The sequence below is a fragment of the Mastigoproctus giganteus genome, chromosome 2, assembly GCF_048544385.1.
Source record: "Mastigoproctus giganteus isolate SK-2022 chromosome 2, ASM4854438v1, whole genome shotgun sequence".
NCBI classification, from domain to species: Eukaryota; Metazoa; Arthropoda; class Arachnida; order Uropygi; family Thelyphonidae; genus Mastigoproctus; species Mastigoproctus giganteus.
This window is the reverse complement of record NC_143576.1, coordinates 161,660,383-161,687,478: the sequence shown is the minus strand read 5'-3', so window position 1 is coordinate 161,687,478 and position 27,096 is coordinate 161,660,383. Positions and strand designations below refer to the sequence as shown.

General features: G+C 35.5%; 1 protein-coding gene across 1 annotated transcript in view; it reads right to left on the bottom strand.

Moving 5' to 3' along the window:
• cpb (F-actin-capping protein subunit beta) overlaps nucleotides 1–27,096 on the bottom strand; it is a 119,433-nt gene that overhangs the window by 44,453 nt on the left and 47,884 nt on the right. Inside the window, exons 3-5 of the mRNA XM_090368750.1 lie at nucleotides 23,500–23,621; nucleotides 10,034–10,289; nucleotides 4,883–4,996 (exon numbers count right to left, since the gene is read on the bottom strand). Coding sequence (XP_090224876.1) covers nucleotides 4,883–4,996; nucleotides 10,034–10,289; nucleotides 23,500–23,621 — 492 coding nt within the window. The remainder of the gene's footprint in view (nucleotides 1–4,882; nucleotides 4,997–10,033; nucleotides 10,290–23,499; nucleotides 23,622–27,096) is intronic.

The following is a 27,096-nucleotide window of genomic DNA, read 5'->3' as shown; positions in this document are numbered from 1 at the left end:
CATATTACCTTAGTTTTTGCATAGCGTCAATAGTTTGCTCAGAAATAAAAGAAAAGTAAATATGCGATAATACTATATCAGATTTACTAACGATGTTTAACTTCTGTACAGAATATGAACAAGTAAACAACAAGATAAAAAAATTTGCAAGAGAACTAGAAACCCTCCTCAGGTTAATCAAAAAAAATTTCCTTAAAAACATGCATTTAAACACTTGTTTGTGGTCAGTGTGATCATCCTGAACCACATATGTGAGGGGTGTTTGAAAGGTTTGGGCTTGAGTATGAAAGGGTAATGTTACAGTGTTAAAATTTTCTGTACTTAATGTATAACACTTCAAACCCTCTGACCGTGTGGTTGTCCCAGAGTATAAACAGAAAATTTATTTATTATTTAGTAACCCACCAGGTTTTCCACAGTTTCAATGATGTATTTTTTTAAATTACAGATCCTGAAGTCAATAAAGTTGTGTGAATGGGAAAAGATGGACAAATTCAGTCACTGTGCTGTTATCTGCTATTTGGGAAAAAAGAAGGGATGTTAATGCAGAAGACAATTCATGGTTACAACACTGGGGAAGATGCCTCGTCCTATTTCACAGTTAAGGAGTGGGTAGCATAATTTAAATGAGGGAAAGAGAGCCTAGAAGATGACTAATGTGCTGTGGTATACCTGCAACATTCACCATTCCAGAAGTTGTTGTTGTTTGTTTGGTTTTTTAGGAGCATTAAGCAACTAAGGCCATATTGCTCCGGGGATATGCGGTGGTCAATCCCCGACCTTTTCACATCCTCCGTATTTGGTGGGCACGGGCTCAAACCCCAGTCTAATCAAGAAGTGTGTGCTACGCACTACTGCTGCTGCTGCTGCTGCTCCTGCCCATCTGGCTACGGAGGTGCCCCAGAAGTTGTTGACAGTTTGCATGATCTGATGATGAGTGATTGACAAGTGACAGTTTGGTACACTGTCAGCATCTTGGGCATCTCATCTGAATGTGTGCAAGTGCCACATAGTAATGGAGGTTCTCGCTATTAAAGAGGTGTCGGCATGATGGATCCCAAAGCTATCGAGAGCCGATCAAAAATGCATAAGAAGTTGAAGTCAAGTGAACATTTGCATTGTTTTCAAGCATACCCTGCAAATTTCCTTGCAAGGTTTGTGACCATGGATGAGACACAGTCCATTTACTTTCAGCCAAATATAAAGGAATAGTACAAACAGTAGAAACTCAACTCATCTCCTCCCACAAAGAAAAGCCCAGTTGGATCCTTCTGCTGGCAAAGTGATGACATCAATTTTTTGGGATGCTGATGGAGTGCTGCTAATGGATTACTTTCAGAAAGGACAGAAGAATCACAGGGGCATATTATGCAGACCTTTTGAGGCATTTTCATGAACACAAAGACAAATGCTGAAGAAAACTTAGCAAAGGAGTCTTTGTTCCACCAGGACAATATAACTGCTCACAAGTTTTGTCATTTTATGAGTGCGGCTTTGAAATTTTATACCATCACCCATATTCACCAGATCTACTACTGGACTTTCACCTATTTCCAAATTTGAAAAAAAATACCTGGCTGGCAACCATTTTCCCACTGACAATGACATCACTACTGCAGCATTGGTGGCATAAGTGTATTGACTCCCAAGGAGACTATGCTGAAAAGTAATGTTACTAGACTCCTCAAATGAACCCTTCACACTCAACATCACAAATTTTTCAAAGGCCCCTTGCAGTAATCCAACATAGCTTCATCTTACCTTCCTTGGTACTTCTCCATTGACTATATGTCCCAGATTTGGTCTGAAAAAGTCCAGGAGAGAGTGCAAGCATCAGAGCTTGATTGACATTCTGCATCCCATTTTTCTGTAATTTTCAATCTGCATCCCATTTTTCTGTAATTTTCAATCAACTTGTCAACTAGTTCTTTGTAATTTGGACTCATAATGTTACCAAAAAAAAGGCATTCACTACAGGGCAAAATGACTGCCAGGCATTTTGTCTTCCAGTTCTTGTGAACCAAAAAATATGCCACCTTTCATTTTTGCATTAGACAATTTTGGAAACAATACAATGGCTGTATATGTTGAAGATGTCACCTTAAGGATCTAATGCTTTAAACAATTGTTTGACCAGTCCCAGCTTGATATGGAATTGGGTAAAAAAGACTGTTTCTTGGAACCAAGGGACTGTTTACTACAGTAAGAAAAAGTAAACAGAAAAGGTGAACAGAAAAAGAAAAACAGTGGCAGAAAAAGCAAGGAAACTTAGTGAAATCATCTTGCAAACCTGAAAGGAGCACCAGAAACTTGAAGTCCTCAAAGGACATTTAATTTATATTGGCCACTCTTGATCTTCTCTAACATGTGCTTCACAGAGTGTGCATTGGTAGGTGTAAATGTCATTAAAAATGCACCACCCTTCTGGATGGTGACTAATACCGATTTCTTCATAAAGACCAATAAAATTAAAACACAGGCACAGGGATTCTGCAATAGTGTAAAAACATGCATAAGTGAGATGTATTATTCTAAAAGTGGAAGTCTTGCAGTAGGGATCCAGTAGGTTCACCAAATTCATCATCCAATTCTGAAGAATCTTGTTTTGGGAGGTGGATTGAGAATTGGCAGGTTTTCACTGAATTATGTTGGGATACACTACCAATCCATAGACTTTTTAAACTTTAATATATCCACCACACAAAAGTAGCAGTCAAAATATAGTTTGTGAGCTCCCTCCAATGCTGACCAGCAAATAAAACAGCAGAAATGAAGTGCCCACTTGTCTCCGTTTCTCACAGGCATTCCAGAATAAGCTTTATATGCGCTGCAAAACTTGGTGCCATCAACAATGTTATACTTCACACCTATATAAATATAATACTGTATTCATAAAAAAAATCCCTTGCTATATGACAACTACAAGTTCATATATTACATTATTGATATGTACTTAAGTAATACAAATGTAGCAAACATATAAAACTAAAATATTAACATGTGCTTCACAGAGTGTGCATTGGTAGGTGTAAATGTCATTAAAAATGATATCGGTGGATTCAGCAGACAAAATACTTAATATAAGAAAAGTTAAGTATGAAACAAAATTTTTGTTACATAGTGATATATAATCACTTAATACATTTACTACTAAATATATTAGTCATCTCTTAGTCTAAATTCAGGCTGCACTTTGGATCACAGATTTGAATTTAGCATACAAATAAACACATTATGCTTTCTATTGAATTGTCAACTAGAAAATTAAGTGCCACACAATACCTAGTGGTAAAACCAAAATGTGCACATATGTTCATGATACCAAATGAGTGAAATGTTTCTTCTTTAGGGAACTAAATGCCACAGGATGGGATAAATATTTAAGTTTGAAATAGTGGCATTCTTTTAAGGAATGCCACTATTTCAAATGTTTATATTTTAAGGAATGCCACTATAGCCAAAGTAAAAAAAAAAAATCAGGTGTAATCCTGAAATAATTCTGTAGTTTTGGGATTGTGAATGTTGTGAATGAGTTTGCCTCTTCCAACACAGCAAAATTTACCTTCAGTTGTGTTTAGGATAAACAACCGTATTAAGAATTAAAACTCTGCAAATGGTGGAAATACACTGAACAATGTAAATTTATTCATCCTTTCAGGATATTTTAACCATTTATCATTAAATATTGAGCATTACAGCTCTGGTTCATACTATCATATTTTCCTGAATATCCCTGCTCTTGAAGTAGCAATTCCATTTTTTAAGATGTGAAAAAAGAAAAAAATAATTACCCATATGATAAACTAAAAATATTTTCATTTTTTCACTAACCATGAAATATTGTAACTTCATGCCTTTAACCCTCACACAGTACCTGACAGATATATTCATTAGTAAAGAGTGAATATAGTCTGTGAATACAGATTAGGATCTCAAGCTGCATAAGTGGGCTAGGCAATTTCTGTCATGGATAAGGAAGGGGGGGTTGCATTTCAACCACTAAGTAATTAATATCTTTGTTATTCATCTGTTTCAATTCCATCAAAAAGTGAAGAATGTTCAAGTCCAAACAAGAGATTCTAACTTTTGATGCAGTGCAGCATCCAAGTTGTTTTAATAAATATCAATAATAAAGAAAATCCTTCTTTTAGGCTATAGCTAGATGTGTAAATAAAAATACTGAAGTTAATAAAAATGCAGCATTTTAATTAACTCATCTGGCCATGGCCTTAGGAGAAATCTCAAACTCTGGATTAAATTGATGAATAAGCCATGCACTCAAAATTTTGGTTCCAATTTTTTAGAAAAAGGTTTGCAGGATTTTCAAGAAAATATGTTATTTATTTATCCATTGGCACGGAAGACTCCATTGATGAAATATGCACTTAAACACATCTTAGTAACTGAACTGAAAAAGTCCAGTCGATTTCACTTTTCAATATAGCTCAACAGATGTGACAAATTTGTTTTTTGTGTTCAATCCTTGTAAAGAACATTTCAATACATAATAAAAACTCATCAACAATGAAATGTTAGCTATTTCCTTTCTTTGCTAATCTTTTATAATATATCAAAACATGAATAATATGCAAGATTCAGGGTTTTAACCAGTCGTCGGTTATGTGGGAGAGATCATTTTCACCTCCCCAATTTTTTTTTTTTTTTGCTAATTTTCTGACTTTCCCTCAAAAACTATTCTGTATACTCAAGTAATTGTATTTGGTACTGAATACAAAGAAAATGTGCTAAAAAGTTGGCAAAATCAATATATGATTTCATGTGACTGTCAATGGATTTAAAGACCCCCCCTTTAATTAAAACGAAGAAATTTTACCTTTGTTTTTTTTTATTCTAAATATTGAAAGCATTACACTAAACTTACTTGTCTAGTTAAACTACCACCTAGATTCATAGTTCCAGAACCGGGCTTATTAGTCTGTAGCCAAAGCATAACAGTTGATGTTAGTTTGTAGTGGGCACGACCACTTGTCTTCTCCTACAGAAGAAAATAAACAAAATCAAAATGGATACACAAATTAGGTGGTTTTTTTTTTTTTTTTTTTGCACTTAAGCAATTAAACATAATTATAAATTATAAATAGCTTAACTGTACAAAGACAGTAGCATAAACCATATATTTAATTTTTGCATCACAAAATGATTTATCCTATTATAAAATTACAGTGCAATATGTTGGCACCATAGATCAGACTGTTCCAGTTATGTAAAGGTAGTTCATGTCATGATGTATTAAAATATTGTGTATGCTATGAAAATCAGTTTGTCTATTTGGAGAGATGAGGGTGGGGGGGGGATAAGGTGAGAAATGAAATGTAGAACATGAAACTTTGCCAGAATTCAATTCTTTTACCTTTCTACTTTGAGTTAAATTTAGGTTTTAACTCTGAATTTAAATGTTAGTTACTTGTATATCATTCTAATGAATGCATTTTATCCACTACAGTGAAATATTCTTTTACCAGATATATATCCTGCATAAAAAAGGAGTGGGAGCAAATTTTGAATGTGCTAAGTAGATTTTTTGTATTTCCTAAAAATTACTGATTTTTGTTATCCATTTATTTCATATTTGTAGTTCAGTTATTGTTTGTGTTGTTTATATGATATAGAAGATGAAACCGTTTCTTATTTGGCCTTTGAATTGCTTAAAAAAGAAAACTGAAGCGGGAGAGAATTTTGCCATCATTGTTCATTGTATCCACACTGAGAACACTGTTCAATATTTTTCTATGTAATTCTGTAAGAGTATAATTAATATTACAAGTGTTTTTATTATATCTACAAACTACAAATTTATAACAAAAACATGATTTTATAATGTTACTATCACATAGTGTAGAATTATTATACTCATCTCTTAGGTTTGTGCAGTACTTTTAAATTAAGACTAAAACCATGCCTCAGACTGTAGCAGCCAGGTAGTTCTCTTATGAATCACAGCTTTACGCAGAGTGCTACTTGTTACTTATTTGCCTTATCATCTGTAGATGGTCATGATGTGGCCAAACATGTCTTTGTGTGTTTTCAATGCAAAGAGTGTGTGAGGAGATTAAACACAAATTCAATGTTATAATGGGCCTATAAAGAGAGCTTGAATGACAGGGTTGATGCCCTCAAAGGAATGAAGGACCCATCAAGTATTCAGATCAATGCTCAAGCCTACACTTGTGCATCAGTCAACACAATAATATCCTCAATAGCAGAGAGGACTTATCCCACATGAAGTAGAGACTGTGGTGAAACAGGAAATATGCTGGGTAAAAAGGAGAGGTGGAATAGGGCCAGGGTATGTCTGTAAGGAGGAAAAGTTAATGAAGTTGTAAAGGAGCTATGATCTTTTAACGGCACAAAAGAGATTGTTTTGTATGCTGATACTAATAATATTAAGAACATGAGATCTGAGGAATCAGTTAGAAGGTATAGAGCAATGTTAAGAAAAAGTCAAGAAGTGAGATTAAATTCAAAAGTACCTGGAATTTTTCCCCAGACATGGTATAAGTACATGATGAGAACCTTGTCAATCAATTCAAATCTTGAGTGCCTGTGCAAGACTCATGGGTTAGGATTTTTCTTAGCATAGTCTGTGCTTGTTACAGGAATGGGATGCTTAAAAAGAATATTTGCTAATGCTACCGAATCAGTGTTAGGTGGGTCAGAAAACTGCTAGCTTGGAAGAGGTTACATATAACCAATAGATTAATGGCAGCCACAATGAGAGGTAAAAGTGATTCTTGTGCTGCTTCTACTGGAACACGTGGCAGCCTGGAAAACAAGGTATCAGGGATTATAAGGCCTGCTGGGGATCCTCATAGAACAAAGAAATACACGAGCTGTGTATGGGCATGTACATAGGCTTTAAAGTTAATAAGAGCAAATGCAGACACACATATATTTGCTTGTACGCTAATGCTAGGGTTATAGTAAACAAATTTGATAAGTTTGAAATATCAGTTCAGTCATCAAATGTTTACATTTTACGGATATCAGAAACATGGTGTGACTCAAACATTTGGAATGCAGAATTTGATTATGGTGAGTACAACATGTACAGAAAGAACAGACAGGCCAGGATTGTGGGGGAGAGGGAAGACGTTATGCTCTTGGTTAAGAAGCACTTTGAATCAAAGGCAGTGCACAGAGTTGAAGTAAGTTGCCTACATTGGCAAACGTAAAAATTAAAATGAACAACTATACAAAGAAATAGAATAGTCAGTAAATCTGAATGTTTTATAATGGGAGATTTTAACTCCCAGATATCAAACTGTAACTTGTGGGTTAGCTCACAGTAGCTTGTGTGGACATATTGTATGACTTTCTACACCATCACCACTACCATATTAGAGAGGAAACGAGAGAAAACATTTTCTTGATATGATTATCAAGCAGGGATTCTTCACGCATTGAGAATCTCCAAATAACTGAACCACTACGTGGCAGCGATCATCTATTGATATAGGATTTACTTGTCAAGGGTAAAATGAAGGGATTTTGTTTTCATAAAGGTAACTATAATGGTCTTAGGCCATTTTTAAATTCTTTTTCGTGAAACCAACTGATGATGATATCAACTAAGAGAGATACTGTTAAAGATTTAGACCTAAATGGTTGTCAGATGAACTGACAAAAGTAGTGGCAGAAAAGAAAAATGCATAAGATGATTAGAAATTTTCAGGGAACACAAATGTGCAGTCAGTGTAGCATAGCCTACAATCAATCTAATTTCTGCATCACCATGTTAAAGAGGCAACAAGAGAAAGCAACTGCCTTGATCTCATTATCAATACATTAAGAGTCCCTGCTGATAACTGGAGAGATAATTTGGTGACTCTTAATACATTAAGAGTCCCTGCTGATAACTGGAGAGATAATTTGGTGACTCTTAATACATTAAGAGTCTCCAAATAACCACTAGGTGGCAGTGATCATAATCTATTGATGGGAAATTATGGGCAGCAAGGCAGATTATGATGTAGCAGCAAGCTAAGGTAAATTATGATGTTTGTAAAGAAAAGTAGTAGTAAAGAATTCTTTGCTTATGTTAACACTAGAAGGAAAGTGAGGAACCACATTGATCCATTACATTTGAATGGTATAATTATTGATGATCCTGTTCAGGTTGATGACAAACTGAATACATATTCTGCATCTGTATTCACACATGAAGAAGTTTTTAAAGATGGGAACATCAGAAGTATAAAAAGTTATAACTGGAAGATAACTGAGAAGAAAGTGGAAGAGGAACTGTTGAAGCTAAAAGTAATTAAAGTATTTGCAGCTAATGGAATCTATCCAATTATATTAAAAGAAGCAAAAGAGGTAAAAAACCTTTGGTCATAATTATGAGAATAATCTTGAATTCAGGAGAGATCCCTAGAGACTGGAGATGTGCAAATCTCTCTCTCTCTCTCTCTCTCTCTCTCATTTTTACAAAAGGGACAAAATGATAATTACAGACCTGTAAGCTTAACTTCTTTTCCAGGAAAAATAATAGTCAATGGTTAAAGAAGTATTGCAGTATTGGTGTATTACTCTAATGAGAGCATCTTAACAGAAATGGATTTATGTATGTATCAAGTGCTTTAGCATCATAATACACAGCCATTTCTGAATAAACAGAAAATTTTTAAGGTGGCATCGTTTTAGTCAGGAATGGATTTATATGGAAATCAAAGCATTTGTTAAGAGGTGACCTTGTCTGACCAGTCTGATTAGCTACTACGACAGATACTGTAACCTCTCATTAGTAACAAAGGAATTAAAGGACATCCATTTAGGAAGTCTCTAACAAGGAATATCACAGTGGATATAAACACAAGTACTACCTTTCAAGCAAAAGAATTCACAGAGTGAATAATTAGGGAAACTGAGATGAGTAGCAGTTGAGGCAACTATTAATTGAGTTCTGTCAGAAAAAGTAAGTCAGGTTTGGCATACTGTAGATGGAAATCATTGAGATTTGAAATGAATGAGGAAGTTTTTGGGAGGTTTAGATATCTTTTCATAGATGAGTTTGTTCTATTACCTTCAGTATTCATGATTCATTTATTAGGTAAGTTATAAAAGTTGAAAATGTGTGTGTGGGGGGGGGGGAATAATGTATATAAATTAATGAAATCTTTGAATATGATGTACACACAACAAGACAGATCAAACTTCTTGGTATAACATGGCCTTGACAGCTCCCACATGCACACTACTCAGACTCCCTCCAGTCACTGGCTTGCAGAATAGAGGCCATGAGATTATACACTAACTGATTTGGATCCCTCCTATATAGTTACCAATAGGTTCAGTCTGGTGGAGTACCTAGCAGCCAGCATGTGAAAAATATTTTAAAGTTTATCCTTGAACTGTAAGGTAGTTGTTGGCGGATCAGCTTCTGTGGCCATAATGTGCCTCCCAAGGTTTTTGCAGTACTTTGATCCAAGCCCAAGGCGAGATTCGAACCCACGACCTTTGGGTTGCCAGGCAGGCACTTTACCCACCCGGCTAGCCCGGTCAGCCTTGAACTGTAAGGAATACTGGTTCTTGCTATGATGTCCATCATAACCTCAAAAGACATGACTCATACTGCAAGACAGAAGAGATGGGGGATGCCAAAACCTACAAGAGAATGACAGATGTTTTTGATGTCACCTACCTGATTCCCGCATCCCATTGTAAAAAGGGATATTTCCAGAATTCAGAATTTCAAATGAAATCTTGCATTCAGAAAGTGTTCTATATATTTTTTAATTTTAAAAGGATATTTTGAACCTGTTATAATCAAACAAAACTTTGAATTTCTTTAGGCATTTGTAAATTAGAATTTACACTAAAAATTGCAGTTTTTAGGCAAAATTAGGCACAAACATACTCACAGATACCACACTTCCCCAAGATATAAATTCAAACTGCAGCCTTTCAATATTAACATATATATAAAATTTATTCCTCAAAATCTAGCAATATTCTCTAATGCAAGTATCAAATATGTATTTCAACACATCTATTTTACTTAAAACAATCATACCTGAACTTCCACAACATGAATTGAATCCCAGCAACCTTTAATTTTTTTTGAGCCATCTCCTGCTTTCTTGATCAGTATGACTCCAGCAAATCCATGATCCAAATCCCAAAGATAAACTGATGATACTCCACCTTCAAAATACATTTCTCGATATTGATCAAATGCCTCATTGGCATCCACCTCAAGTTTACGTAATCGTTCAGATGGCATAGCTCCATCTTCCAGAGGTGGATCGTATGTATTACTCCAAGGGGACCTTCAAAAAAAAAAATAATTTAAGTATGGTTGCAGTCAATGTTTGTGGAACATGATAATTCTCATCAAGCAAGTATTAGTTGAGAAATGTTTATATTTACTTAAATACAAGTAATAACCATATCAAGTCAGCATACCATATGATGCAAACATTTTCCCAGACAGAAGAAATCTGAATGAAATACTGATTGTGCTACAAGTTTCAACTAACTTCATGTATGCAGTCTTGCCATCTGGAAATTATATTTTTCAAATAGCTCTTTCCCATGCTCATTGAATTAATAAGAGTCTGGGATATTTACGTTAATGCCAAGGCAACTTATAGCACAAAGGACTAGTGCAAGTTTTTGTAAATTGTCTATTCTGTGCCTGGTTTGTCTCTTTGTAGAATATATAAATAATGCCTCTTCTTGAGAATACCATATCCAGATATGGAGACCATACCAAAAAATATTAGAAGACCTTTATCCAGAAATTAAAGTTGTGTTCATGCCTGCAAATATCTCCTGTGATATCAATCTATAGATCAGTGCTACCTTCAAGCAGTACTACATGAGGTAAATAGTCAACCAGGCTATTGGGGCAACTGATAAGGAAGATGGACCTACTTTGAAGGAACTCTGGAAAGTTTATAATATGTGGTTTCAACAACACTGGAAACTGCTGGGCAAAATAATAGAGTCAATGATAAATAGTTGAGGGAAATGGTTGTGCAAAGAATTAGTTACAAATTTTGAAGGTTTAAGGAAATCCATGAAGCAGCCACAAAGAAAACTGTTCAGCTTATGAATAAATTGGACTTGGAAGTCACTGAAGGTGTGGTGAATTGATTGCATCTCATTCAGATCCTATGTTCATTGAAGATCTGATTGTCATGCAAGAGGCAAACAGGGCATTATTTGAAGACCAAGGTGATGATGAAATCATTAAAAGTCCTCCCACAAAGGTTACGAATGCAATGAATGATGAAGCCTTCACTTTGAGAAGTTCTTAAACGATGTGAAAGAATTTGCTAAAGCAGAAAGAAGTTCAATAGTCTAAAGAAACATTAAGAGAGTTACATATTCCTGTAGACTTCTTTACAAGTAAAGACTATAGCATGTGTGCTTATGTTCAACAAGCACAAATGCTTGTTGAAATTTCTCTTGACAAATTTTTCAAGAAAGCTGATGACATACTGTCAAAGTCAGCAGAAGAGCTTTCAACATTAAGTATGCATCACTAGCTTTTGCAAAAATCACAATCAGCACACCCTTCATCCAACCATTAAAATGTTCCTTCTGTGCACATCAATAAGCTGAAATGAGTTTTGATTTGCAATCATACACATTCATCTTCTGTTGTTTTATCCTATGCATATATATATTCAGTATACAGTACACTGAGCAGCTGATGAAGGGACACTGCTCAGAAAGCTTCTATTTTATTGCTTTTTATTGTTGGTGGCTGTCGACTTCTGGCTTTTCTTGATGTGTTATGTTGGTGATGAGAATTGAATGCATGCCAATTTTTTAATACATATTTATTTATATAATTTTAATGTAATTTTTGTAATTGATTTTATTTAATGTTAAATATGGGACATTTATTCATATAATTATATAATCACATAATCCTTCTAATGTGAGTGTTGAGAGAATTCTGTTCCTACATAAAAGTATGTGGTTTCCTTTTATAGTTTATAATATATATATATATTTTTTTTTTTAATGTTTGTATTTTAACGCTTTTATTTTATATCTGTTTTAGTATTTTATTTAAGTATATATCTGTGAAAACCTTTTAGGGCCAAAGCTTCATGTTGCAAGAAAGTTTACTGAAGTATAAGTTAGTGCTATTGCATCATTTTAATATGCAGCAACCTAGTAGTACATAATTGGCATCATTTAAGTATATCTCATATTGTGAATACCTTCACAACAAGTTGCCATGATACTGCACTACCTTGAATAAGTAATGCTTCACCAATGGAGAGACTATTGTTACTTATTCTCAGTGGATACCACCACCCAGACGGCACTGTTTCGAAGCTCGTTGGCTTCTAAATTTGCAATGATGACAACCTAGTTGTGAAGTATAACTCCACAATATGAGAGATGTCTAATGGTGTGCAACTGGTTATCAGACTGGAAACCTTTTAGGGCCAAAGCCTCATGTTGCAAGCAAATTTACTGACATATAAGTTAGTGCTATTGTTTCATTTTAATATGCAGCAACCTACTAAAGTAGCACATGATTGGCATCATTTAAGTATATCTCATATTGTAAATACCTTCACAAGTTGCCAATGATATTGCACTACCTCGAATAAGTAATACCAATGGAGAAGACTATTGTTACTTATTCTCAGTAAATACCACCACCCATATACAGCACCGTTTCAAAGCTTGTTGGCTTCTCCTAGGTGGGTGGTTAGGTATCCTGGTGTTACAATGATGACAACCCAGTTGTGAAGTATAACTCCACAATATGAGAAATGCCTGATGGTGTGCAACTGATTATCATACTGAAAACCTTTTAGGGCCAAAGCCTCATGTTGCGAGCAAGTTTATAGTTTCACCAGCCATTGCACGTTAGGCGTATAAGTTAGTGCTATTGCATCATTTTAATATGCAGCAACCTACTAAAGTAGCACATAATTGGCATCATTTAAGTATATCTCATATTGTAAATACCTTCACAACGCGTTGCCACGATATTGCACTATCTCGAATAAGTAACACCAATGGAGAAGACTATTGTTACTTATTCTCAGTGGATACGACCACCACCACCACCACCCATATGGCACCGTTTCAAAGCTTGTTGGCTTCTCCTAGTGGGTGGTTAGGTACCCTGGTGTTGCAATGATGACAATCCAGTTGTGAAGTATACTGCACAATATGAGAGACGTCTAATGGTGCAAATGGTTATCAGACTGAAAACCTTTTAGGGCCAAAGCCTCATTGGTGAAGTTACTTATTCGAGGTAGTGCAATATCATGGTAACTCGTTGTGAAGGTATTCACAATATGAGATATACTTAAATGATGCAATAGCACTAACTTATACATCTGTATATATCTATTTATTTATTTATTTATTTTAATAAAGTTCAACTTAAACCAGTTTGTTGGTTGTTATAGAAATTATATAGTGATGCAGCCCAATGCTCAAGGCCTGTTTTTTACTAAAATGAGTTGATTTTAAGGTAACAGTGTAGTATTTAAGATCAATTTTACCAATTATATTTGAAGTCAAATGTATCTTTAAACCTTTTAAAAATACTTTTCATATGCTGAATGTTATTCAGCATATAACATTCAGCATATAGATAAACTAAAAATTTATAGCAAATTAGGGAGTTTTCAGACATTTAACTTTTGGGCACATTTTCAGGGATGCATCATGACCCACCCTCCTCTAGTTCTTTTCAATTATATAGTACTGGTTACTCGAAATCTTTACTTTTCATGATCTGGTTTGAAACTAACTAGAGCACACCATGCAGACTTATGCAAATAAACTATCATAGCACTGCAACATAACTTGAAAACCTCTTAAAAAAATGAAACACCTACACATTTTCAGTAAACTAACTTTTTTGTTTATAAGCATAAATGCAACACAGAACAAACTATCTGATAACCTGTTACAACGACAGTGTGCTAAACTCCACCTGATTCGTTAATTCTACTTAAAAAAAAAAATCATTGAAATTAAAAGTTAGATTTTCAAGTATACAAATTTGTATAAACACACCTGCCATAATTCATGATATGAAAAGTCTACATATATTTCTTCACCCAATCTGATGTGGAATCAGCAATAACTTTTTAGCCCCTTTCAGAAAATCAACATTGAAAGTATGTTCATAGCAAAGGCCTAACTTTCTTCGTTTTTAAAACTGAAATAGACTTAAGTTTATATGATCTGAAATAGACTATGCATATATGATCTAAATTCTTTTGAGAAAATAATACAGTACTGTGTTATTTTTTTTTATGTGTTTTATGTTTTTTGCACTGTGTTATTTATTGTTTTAGTGACACTTTTATGAATTACTGAATCTGTTAGTAACAGAGCTTGGGTTGATGCTCTTTAGAAACAACTACGATTAGTCATGAATTGACCTGAAGTAACTAATACCATTCAGTGGGTAAATATATTATTCATTAAGGACATGAAGACATTGTGGTGACCGGCTTTGGGGCTAAATGGGTCACTAATCAGATAACTGGTAGCCTCAATTAATGATTTTGTATCAAAAGTGGCAAATAAATAGATTTAATCTAAACAAGTAAGCCTAACAGTGTGCAGAAGGGAAAATTTCCCATTGAAAATGTAGCTTTCATTATATGTATAATATAACTCTTGTTAGTGGGCTACATGGTCTAATGCAGCATAACTAAAGCAGTTTAGTAAGGAAGCTCTGTTATGGGAAAACAGAGAAAACACAATGAAGTGTTGCATTATTTTCTCAAACTTCAAAACTTACACTGGAATAGTACCCCACTTCTTTAGTAAATCACTGCATGGGCCAATACAACCTACTAATAGGAGTTATATTATACACATAACAAAAGTTGCTCATTTAGATATATTTCTTCACTGCTCAATATAGATTCGTTAACTGAGCCAACCAGTCATCAGATGATGGAACCGAATAGTTCTGAAATTGGTCACAACAGTATCTGAGTTTTTAATGAATAACAGATTCATCTAGAGAGTATTGTCATTCGATGAAAAGTTATATTAGTTATTTACTAGGTTCACTTGTAGAAAATCACAGTCACATCTAAAGTGCACAAGCCCAAGCTCTGTCACTGGTGGGGAAAAAGCAGCTCTGGACTGTCACAATAGGAAAACATAATGCAGTGCTGCTGTGTGATGTAATAGCAAAATTTCAACACCTACACTGAAATAGTACCCCACTTCTTTACTAGATCTGAATTCTTGTTCTTTTTTGAAAATACAGAAAACATTTTATTTCTGCGTTGCTGTGTGGAACAAGGATGAACAGGATAATTTAAGATATTCTACCATACTTAAAAATTTCATCCATTTCAAGAACACCGGCCAACTTAGCTAATTTTGCAACACCATCATCCTTTATTATAGAAATCACTGATATATTTGTCAATCTGAAGAATTACAAATTCCTTAGGCACTGTATCCATGGCCATATCTCTTGTTTCATCCTCCTTTACCAGCAGGACAAAGAGATAATTCCATAAAGCATGAATAGAAGAGAAACTAGCATTTTCAATGTTGTTAATTCTGGCAATCTCTGCATTTTTTTTAGCATTTCACTCTTTGATGGAAGCTTATTAACAACAGAGTCACAAAACATGATGAAGTAGTCCCTAACAGGTTCAAAAAAATTGTTTCATCTTTTTTTCCCCTCCAAATGCATTTATTAATTCAAGTTTTGTCACCAACCACCAAATTACTGGTCGCTTTTTGGTTATGAATGAAGTGAATGTACTTCAAGCAATAAAAAAAGTAAAGTAAAGTGCAGCCATTATCAACCCACTGCAGGGTGGAAGCCTCCTCAACAATTCATGCTGAGGGAAATGGACCATAATCTGCCACGCTGGTCCAGTGCGGGTTGGCAGATCGACCGTATTCAGCAGTCAGGGGCTTGAACCCCGGTCTACTCAAAGAGCGTGTGCTACTGCACTCCCGCTCCTGCCCACTCGGCTACGGAGGCCGTTCTTCAAGCAATAGGTTACTTTTAACAGCACTGGGCTTCACAAATTTTGAAAGCAGTTCTTTTAATTCCATTAGACTATACTTTAAATTGTGAATCTGTTTTGTGTGTGAATCTATGAAGAAACTGTCTGAAGAATTCAGTTTATCAAAAGTGGGTATGATATTAAGTAGAAATATACAAAATATCTGTTCGAATTAGAAGAAACACGAATATATTTTTATCATTTTTAATTTTGATTTTTGTAATTTTATATTTTTAACTTAAAAAAGGATTTTTATTTTTCAATGCAGGTTGTCCCGACTGAAGTGCAGTTACTGGGGCATTCAGACGATTAAACATGAAACTACATGAATTGCTGTTTGTGCACTCCAGACTACTGGTGGGAAAAAAAGGAAGGCAGTGATTGACCAGTGGAGACTCCTTTCATCCACTGCTTTCCATCTGTTCTCCTTGGCCTGTGTTACAGGGAAAGGTCACGTAGTAGTAGTGGAATGTGATGCAAGAAAGCAAGTGTATGAGCTTATGCACCATCAGACAAAAAAAAAAAAAAAATCACACCATTCCCTCCAAATGCCTGTCCAGTTTCTCCTTAAATTTATTTAACCTATCAACTTCCACAACGACAGATGGAAGTTTGTTCCATCAATTAACCACCCGCTGGCTAAAGGCAAATTTCCGCACATCTATTCTACATTTGTCTTTTCTTAATTTGAATTTATGCCCCCTTAGGTTCGTAATCTGAACAAGTGGAAGGATCCCATCACAATTCAGCGTGCTCAACCCATTCAAGGCCTTATACACCTCAATCAGATCACCTAGTCTCCAGCCACTGCAATTTGCAGAACTTAAGCCTCTCTTGATAAGAGGATCCCTTCATTCCCCTCACCAATCTTGTTGCCCTTCTCTGTACACGCTCAAGTAAATCTACATCCTTCCTAAAATGAGGCCTCCAGACCTGTACGCAGTACTCAAGGCGTGGCCTGACCATTGCCTTATACAGAGGGATAATCACCTCCTTCTCTCTGCTAGCAAAATTTCTATATATCATTGACAAAACCCCATGACCTGCCCTGGCAGCCTGTCTGCATTGCTCAGAAAACTTCATATCTGACTGCACAATTATTCCCAGGTCTTTTTCATTTTCTACCACCTTACGTGTAGTACCACACAGTTGGTACGTTTCTCTGGGGTTACTTCTACCCATATGCAGTACTTTGCATTTGTCAAGGTGAAACTTCAGTTGCCACTTCTTAGCCCATCTGCCCAAATTATCTAGATCCTGTTGCAGTAGCACACTGCCATTACAGTCATTAACAACCCTGCCAACCTTTGTATCATCTGCAAACTTCGACACTAAGCCTGATATACCTTCATCAATATCATTGATAAATATACAAAACAACAGAGGACCCAACACCGAACCCTGTGGGACTCCACTAATAACATTAGTCCACGAAGAGTAGCACCCATTAATTACCACCCTCTGTCTTCTCCCACTCAACCATCCTTTTATCCATTGTAGCAACTTACCCTTAATACCATTCTGCTCCAATTTGTACAATACTCTTCCATGCGCAACAGTGTCAAAAGCTTTCCTGAAATCCAAATATATGATATCAAAATTATTTTTTGCATCCAGTTCCTTTGTAACCACATCATAATATCCTATCAAATTTGTCAGACAAGACATGATCCTGCAATGCATCTTTAACCAGTGACTCCATTATTTTACCAGGAACAGAAGTTAAACTAATTGGTCTGTAATTATTCGTGTCACCCTTTGATCCCCCTTTGTGAATTGGGGATACATTTGCACATCTCCAGTCTGTGGGGACCTCCCCTGAGTCCGAGAATGCTCTCATAATTATGGTTAATGGTTTGCTTACTTCCTTTGCCGCTTCCTTTAATATAACTGGATAGATCCTATCCGCCCCAGGTGCATTTCTTAGGTTTAACTTCAACAATTTCTCCTCCACTTTGCTCTCAGTTATTACAAAATCATTAATACCCTGCTGCAATTTGATAACCTTCTGTCATTTTAAAACCTTAATAACTCCTGATGTGTTAATGTAGATGCAATATACTCATTCAGTTTGTTTGCTATCTGAGCAGGATCATCAACAGTTGAACCATCGATATCAAGTGGACCAATCAGATCCATCCCCTTACTTTTAGAGTTTCTATAAGTAAAGAAATCCTTGCTGTTTTTCTTAGCATCTTTTGCCAAGATTTCTCGTAATCTGCCTTCGCCTGCCTAACCTCCTTTGTGACCTGATTACAGACTAGCTTATATCTGCCATAGGCTTCTGTGTCGCTTGATAATTTGTATGCATCCCATGCATTTTTCTTCTCTGTCACGAGTCTCATTAGTTCATTTGATAACCATTTAGGCCTAAACCTTGAACAATATTTCTTAATAGGTATGAAACTTTTAGTAGCTTCCACGATTAATTCCTTGAATGCTTCCCACTTAGAATTTACTGTTGGCAACATCGTCAGTTGATCCCACCGTACAGAATTTAAAAACTGTCTGAGACCACTGTACTCACCTTTACGGAAGCAAAAACCCTTTCCTTTACCCCTGATGGTAATTATATCTTTAAGTAAATCCCACATCAGTACACTGTGATCACTACCACTTAGTGGTTCCTTTATCTGCAAATTCGTAGTACACGAATGATCACTGCCAATAACCAGATCAAGAGTATTACCCTCTCTAGTTGACTCTCGAACATGCTGCTGCAGAAAACAATCATCAAATAAATCGACAAAAGTCTAACCCACAAGTTACAGTCAATATCTGGGAAGTTAAAATCCCCCATTATAATTCATTCTGATTTACTAGCCCACTATTTCTCTGTACAATTGTTCATTGTACTCATTCAAGTCATTAGGCCTATAACACACTCCTACTCTTATTTTTGCTTTCGCAGTGCTTATGTCACACCAAACTGACTCAACAGTGCACTGTTCATCTATATCAACTGGATGCACTTCTTTTGATTTTATGTTTTTCTTAATTAACAGCATAACACCTCCCTTCCTATCCTGTCTATCCTTTCTGTACACATTGTACTCCCCAAATTCCAGTTCTGCATTCCTTCTTTCTGTGTGACACCATGTCTCTGCTATCCCAACAATATCTGCCTTTGATGTCTTGACCAACACTTCAAATTCTTCAAATTTATTTACTATACTTCTAGCATTGGTATACATGGAAGTATACATGTACCTATTCCTAGTTACCCTGACACATCCCATATACCCACCTGTTTCACGATGACTGCCATCAGTCCCTGAAACCCCCTGCACCCCTCGCTACTTATTCTAATAGAAGTTGTGCAAGAATCACCTTCACCTCTGCCTGCGGCTACTTTTAACCATTTAGTCTGTGAATCCCCCCCCAAGCTAGCAGTTTTCCGACCCACCTAACATTGCCTCGATAGCATCAGCAAATATTCTTGCACCCTTTCTATTTAAGTGTATCCCATCCCTGTAAAAGCAGTCTCTCCTGTTAACAAGCACAGGTCAGGCTGAAAAAAATTCTACCCCTTGAACCTTGCACAATCTTTCCAGGGCCGAATTGATTGACAAGGCTCTCATTATTTACTCCCTCCTATCGTGTCTGGGCAGAATTGCAGACACTTTCAAATTTAACAAATGAAGTGATGAACAAAAATGCATTTTGTTGTTTCGATTGTTCAAGTTGTTTCTTGATGATTTGATTTTTCTCTTTAGGAACAGGGGTGTGTGGGTGCAGCTCCCCCCCCCAGAAAAAAAAAAAAATAATTTCTGTCGTCGCACATGAGCAATTATCATTGTTAATGCACATGAAATTGTCTAGTAATGTACAGGTGAGAAGAATCAGTGGTTGTATGTGGTGTTAATTTTTGTTAGCTGTTTAAATAAATTGCCGTTTTGCTGTTTCCTTTTCTTCATTTCAGCTTTTAAATATTGTGATGTCATGTGACACCCCTAGAAAGATCGTTATCCATCCGAATACCCCAATAACTGCATTTTTACCAGTTATCCCTTATGTGATGATGATGTAACAGACTCCTCTAAGAAACTAGGCCTATGGCCAGAATTTTTTCAGTTGTACTCTAATGTATTTGTTCACACTTTGAAATTTTATAAAAATTCAGACATACAAACACAGATGGAGGTTTCTGAGTGTCCACCTTCTTCCTTAAAAAAAAAGCCAAACAATGATTCCCACGTGTCTAGTAATGTTGTCGTGTTGGAAATTCCAACGTACATGTTCAAGTTGCACTATAGGAATTAGAAACATATATTAACAATACCCCTTATTCCTCCTAACCTTCATGAACCAATTAACGATGATTTGAAAGTTCACCGTTTGAAATCTTGGTTCAACAGTTTCATTTTTATATGAGCAAACATCTATGATGAACCTTAGAGAAAGGTGCACTTTCTTCTATGCGATTCCATTTTAATAAGTTTTTAACACTCAACTCTTTCTAATTTAATTTCATCCTAATTGTCGCATAGGCAGTTGAAAGTTAAGTTCTGTAAAAAGGCAATACAATTTTCTTCTTGTCAATTTTATTCCTGGAACTTAAGGTCATCCATCCACAATATAATTATACAACCAAACGTTGACCTAAATCACTAATACTGCTTTATATGAATCCACCATTTTCCTAAAACTCAACACATTCATGACAACTGTTAGAGAACTGGTCTCTGATCAGATGATGATCTGCATATATCTGCTACTAGAGTGGTCTCTACTAGTAAACATATGAAGATCTATGAATAATGTATTAAATATATCTGGGCAATAAAGCAATGAAAGAAAAAGTTTCAATTAAACAAATAACGAAGGTTTACTCTATACAGCATAACAGTAAAGGTTGTGGAGTAATACAGGGTATCCACAAACCTCCTTTACAAAACTAAAACATTATTGTGTGAATGAGATACATAACACAAATCTGAAACCACTTCCAGGTGATAAAAGATAGTTTTTTTTTTTCATCCAGCAAGCAGAAAATGTGCATGCTTCTGTAGATGGCAGCATAATCACAAAACTTGTGGCAAAATTTACCAACCATGAGAAGACACAGTTAGTACTTTTGTTCAATGAGCTAAGCTGCAGTCTGCTACTACTGTTATGCATAAAATTTGAACATTTAAAAATAAGTACTTGAAAAGATTTCAGTTCTGCAATGGTACAGAAAATTCATAGAGGATGCTGTTTGTGTAAAGTCAGTGGGGATGTAGTGGAGATGATTAAGAAGTTTTATGGAAAACTCATGAAAACCCATACAAAATGCCAGTAGTGAGCTTAAGAAGTTTTATGGAAAACCCATGAAAATCCATACAAAATGCCAGTAGTGAGCTTAACATGTCAAAAATCAACAGTGTGTAAAAAAGTATTTTTTACACACTGTTAAGGATCAGTATTAGTATTAGCAATGATCACATGGTGCAAGGAAGCCTATGGCTTATGCTGCACCAGCCAAAAAAAAATAAAATAATAACAATAAGAAGAAAATTAAAAAATGTAAATAAATAATTTAATAAGAGAAAAGGAAAAAGACAAGCTATGTGGCAATAAATTATCCAGCTGACCACACAGACAAGCTATGTGGTCAGCTGGATAATTACCTCCTCCTGTAGGTAATTATCCAGCTGACCTTCGAATTTCCCCAAACTGTCGGCCTCTACCACCCATGTAGGTAACTTATTCCAGTAATTTATAACTCACTGGCTAAAATAAAACTTCCTGCAATGCATTCTAAACACCCCCCCACCCGTAACTTACTTGAAATTATGGCCCCTAGTTCTAGAATCATTTATAACCATGAAAATTTCATCCTCATTCATTTTACTTATGCCTCTCAGAGCCTTAAACACTTCAATAAAGTCTCCTCTAAGGTGCCTCGTTTCCAAGCTATGCAATCCACATATTCAGTCTTTCCTCATATGGATGCCCTTTTGCCAATCTCACCAGATGAGTTACCCCTCTTTGGGACCTTTCAAGAAGCACAATGTCATTCTTTAGGTGCAGTTTCCATACTTGAACACAGTATTCCAAGTGTAGTCAAGTCAAGTGTGATCTACGGATGAAACCATACAAGTTACAGTCATACAGAAGCTGTTGGTGAATTCTGCTATGATTATAGTTTTTTGATTATGCTGACATCTATTACAGTATGCACATTTTCCTGTTGGTGAATAAAAATCTGAAGGTATCCTTTATTGCTTATAAGTGGTTTCAGGTTTTTATCATTATCACATAATATTATAGTTTTGTAAAAGCAAGAATTGAAATAACTTGAAAGTTATTTCAATTAACTTTGAAAGTTGGCTTCTGCCCCTCCAGTGACAGAAGCCAACTTTCACCCATCAAGGCTTGGGCTTATATTCCTATTATAGATGACACCATTATCCAAAGTTGACTTAAATTGCTAATATTGTTTTATACAAAAAAACATCACCAAAAAGGTGGCTCTGATATAGTAGTAGTAGTGGCATGTGATGCAAGAAAGCAAGATTATGAGCTAATGCAGCATCAGCCAAAAAAAAAAAAAAAAAAAACATACCATTTCCTCCAAATGCCTGTTCAGTTCCTCCTTAAATTTATTCAACCTATCAACTTCCACAATGACAGATGCAATTTGCTCCAATTTGTACAATAGTCTTCCATGCGCAACAGTGTCAAAAGCTTTCCTGAAATCAAAATATATGATATCAAAATTATTTTTTGCATCCAGTTCCTTTGTAACCACATCATAATAACCAATAAAATTTGTCAGACAAGACTTTTTTTTTGCATGCTGTGTCTGAATTATTGCTGCAGTCTTGTCTAGATGATCAGACTGCAGCAATAATTCAAACACAGCATGTGTATAAATACAGGATATTGTCATGACAGCTATTTCTAGTCTTACTGGCTTACCATCAGATGATAGAAGGCCAATATTAAGCAAACTTATGGCAACCTGTAAATAATTTGTCTAAATTAGTAGCCAAGCAAGAAAATTGGCCAAACTTCTGGTTTTAATATTATTCTGAGTTTAATTGGAAGAAATACAATTAAGCAATCCCTAACACAGTTGAATTTGCATGGTCCAGTATTAGAATACAGAAATGCATACAATTTTCATATTTCAACTGCATTGAAATATAATTCTGTAACCTTAGTTATTTAGATTTATTATTTATTTTAATGAAAATCACTACATAATTAAAGTGTCGGTGAGTTTTACAACTGAACCTTATACAAACAGCATGACACTGTGCTACAAGAAATGCAGACTAAAATTGGACATACATGGAACAAATTTGTTTTTTTTTTTTTTAAACAGAAAAAAATACCCAAAGAATTGTACAAATTTGAATAGTAATTAAAGCAAAGAATTTTAGCTTTTCTGAATTTACAATGCTATCTATCTGTTCTTTCTACAATAAACTCAGAATAATGTTAAAACCAGAAGTTTGGCTAATTTTCCATTTGATATCCTATGTAAACTGAGTGCCATATTTACCTGTAGGAGTCTCCATCTCTGTTGTAGTCGCATAATAAATAATCTTTACCCACCATCTTATCACGGGCAATCTTTAAAGGTTGATCAACAGAAGACAGCAAGTCTTCACATAGATTAGGAACCTTAATTATTAAGAAGAACCTTTTGAGTAAACTGTCTCATTTCTAATTTAATCCTTAATTTAAAAAAAATTAAATAACATTCTCTTAATATTGTAAAAATACTTCTTTAGTTCTATTAAATACTATATAATAAAATAAGCAAGAAACTGAGGGAAAGAATTAAATCTGTGATTGTCCTGGATGTTGGGGGGGGGGGAATGTACAAGGAATCACTGAGCAAATTCATAATGAATAATTTTAAAAAATATTAATATACTATATGTAAAATATTGATCATTAAAACTGCCATAGGTACACAATGTTTGCTAATATGAGCAATCACACTATAACTTGATATACCTTATAATGCTCCTGTATACAATTTTTTTTTTACCTCTGGTCAATAATACTATAAACACAGAAATGTTTAAATAAAAAATAAATATAGTGCAATCTTCATATACCAACACCTCTTCATACCATTGGTATGATCCCATGTCCCCCAAAATAAATTATGAAAAAAAAAAAAAAAAAAAAAAAAATATTTATATATATATATATATATATATATATATATATATATATATATATATATATATATATAGTGTGTTCAAAGAACTAGCAATTTCATACTGGAAACTGCAAAAAGTGAATACTGTATGTACTTGTATCTACTCTACATCCTACTACTATATTTCCAAGAGGGGAAATAAATTACTATATTTGCTTTAACATATTCAGTACTGAGTTGCAGAGCAATTTTCGTAAGCAACAGGACTCATCAGACACTAATTACCATAGACATCTAGTTTCTCCCCTCAGCTAGAGATGCAATAAAAGAGCATGTCAGTGGTACATTAAATTACAAACAGCTCTCTATGGAGGGGAATACGGCTACCATTCATCAAGTGCATTACATTCGGTTACAAAGTAAATTTCTGCAAACAACAGTAAATGACATCCTTTCTCTGACTAAAAGTTACATTTAGGACAGCAAAAACTGCAAAGTGCTAACCCAGAAAATAATATGAATGACTGACAAGTGATTTATGTAGAAATTGTGTCACTTAACTTTGGCACTATGATAGGCCAAACAGTTTGGTTTCGATTTTAGTGTTAGCGGTAAATTCTAGGAAATCAGAAATAAATACAATAAATACAGTATTAGTAAATAAGTAGAACTGAAGTAATGACCACCAAAAGAAAAAATTATACAGTTAAAGAAAAGTTCCAGTTATTGAAAGAGTTAAGAGTGGCAAAATAAAATGCAGTATATCTTGCAAGTGTGAAATTCCAGAAGGAACATTCTACAGTTGGATGAAAGAGGAAGATGAAGTAAACCTCCAAAGAAAGAAAAATAGACTTTGTGAAAACAGTGATGTAAACCAATTCTTATACAAGTGGTTTCTACAGAAGCACAGTGAAGGAATACTAATAAATAGGGTAATTTTGAAAGCACAGGCACTTAAATTTCATAAGTCACTTGGTGGAAATGATGGCACATTTAAAGCTTCTGAAGGACAGCTTTATAAGGCTTGTCATGGGATATATCAGGTTAATCTTGTAGCATCTGGTGACATTACAGTAGCAGAAGCATTTCCTGAATTTTTGCATAATATTGACATGCTTAAACACCCGGGACTTTGACTTTTACTGATACACAATGCCTTTAGCTTGTGATTTCCAGTCTTGTTGCAGACAGTAATTCTCTCTATGTTAGTTTTCATGCCTGCTTTGTTGGGTGTCTTTTGAATATCCAGTGACTTGTCCTGGAGAAGTTTATAGTACTTTGCTGTTTAGTCTTGTACAATTGTTCATCTGTGAAGTAGTAGTAGTGGCATGTGATGCAAGACATGCAAGTGTATGAACTTATGCAGCTTGAATTAGTAAATAAAGTATTTATTTACTAATAAAGTGTATTTATGCTGAAAAACAGAAAAAAATATGGTAAAATGTTTTCCACTGTAATTAGCATTAGTATTAGTAGAGGCATTTGATGCAAGAAAGCAAGCTTATGCAGCATCAGCCAAAAAAAAAAAAAAAAAACCGACTTCCACTTCACCCCTCTGTTCGTTCAAAATACCTGTCCAGCTGAGCCTTAAACTTATTTAGGCTATCAACCTCCACCACAAGGGATGGGAGTCTGTTCCACCAACCAACCACCCGCTGGCTAAAGGCAAATTTCCGCACGTCTATCCTACATCTGTCTTTCCTCAATTTGAATTTATGCCCTCTCAGGTGATTTTTCTGAGCTAGAGGAAGAATCCCATCAGCAATGAGCATGCTTAAACCATTCAAGGCTTTATACACCTCTATCAGATCACCTCGCTGGTGCCTAGTCTCCAGACACTGTAATTTGCAAAACTTAAGCCTTTCTTCGTAAGAGCACCCCTTTGTTCCATTCACTAATCTTGTTGCCCTTCTCTGTACTCGTTCCAGCAGCTCTACATCCTTCTTGAAATGAGGCCTCCAGACCTGTATACAGTACTCTAGGTGTGGCCTGACCATTGCCTTATACAATGGAATAATCACCTCCTTATCCCTGCTGGAAAAATTCCTGTATATCATTGACAATACTCCATGAGCTACTCTTGCAGCCCGTCTGCACTGCTCAGAGAACTTCATATCTGCCTGCACAACCACCCCCAAGTCCCTTTCATTCTCTACCACTGTCAGTGTAGTACCACAGAGTTGATACGTTGCTCTGGGGTTGCTGTTTCCCATGTGTAGTACTTTACATTTGTCAATGTTAAACTTCATTCGCCACCTCTCAGCCCATCTGCTCAACCTTTCCAGATCCTGTTGCAGCAGTACAGTGTCAGTAGTGTCCTTGACAACCCTGCCAACCTTTGTATCATCTGCAAACTTGGACATTAAGCTTGATATACCATCATCAATATCATTTATAAATACAGAAAACAATAATGGACCCAACACTGAGCCCTGAGGGACTCCACTAATAACATTAGTCCACGATGAGCAGTGTCCATTAATTACCACTCTCTGTCTTCTCCCCCTCAACCACCCCTTTATCCATAGCAGCAACTTGCCTCCAATGCCACACTGCTCCAATTTGTGTAGCAGTCTTCCATGTGCAACAGTATCAAAAGCCTTTCTAAGATCCAAGTATATAATATCAAAGTTATTTCCTGCATCCAGTTCTTTTGTGACTGCATCATAGTATCCAATCAAGTTGGTCAGGCAAGACTTCCCCTTAACAAAACCATGCTGTGTCTGAGCTATAACTGAAGTCTTGTCTAAATGATCCTGCAGTGCTTCTTTAACCAGTGCCTCCATTAATTTTCCTGGAACAGAAGTTTAGCTCACAGGTCTATAGTTACTTGTGTCAGCCTTTGATCCTCCTTTGTGAATTGGGGTCACATTTGCACATTTCCAGTCTATGGGTACCTCCCCTGAGTCCAAGGAAGCTCTCATAATTATGGCTAAGGGTTTGCTTACTTCCTTTGCTGCCTCCTTTAATATAACTGGATAGATC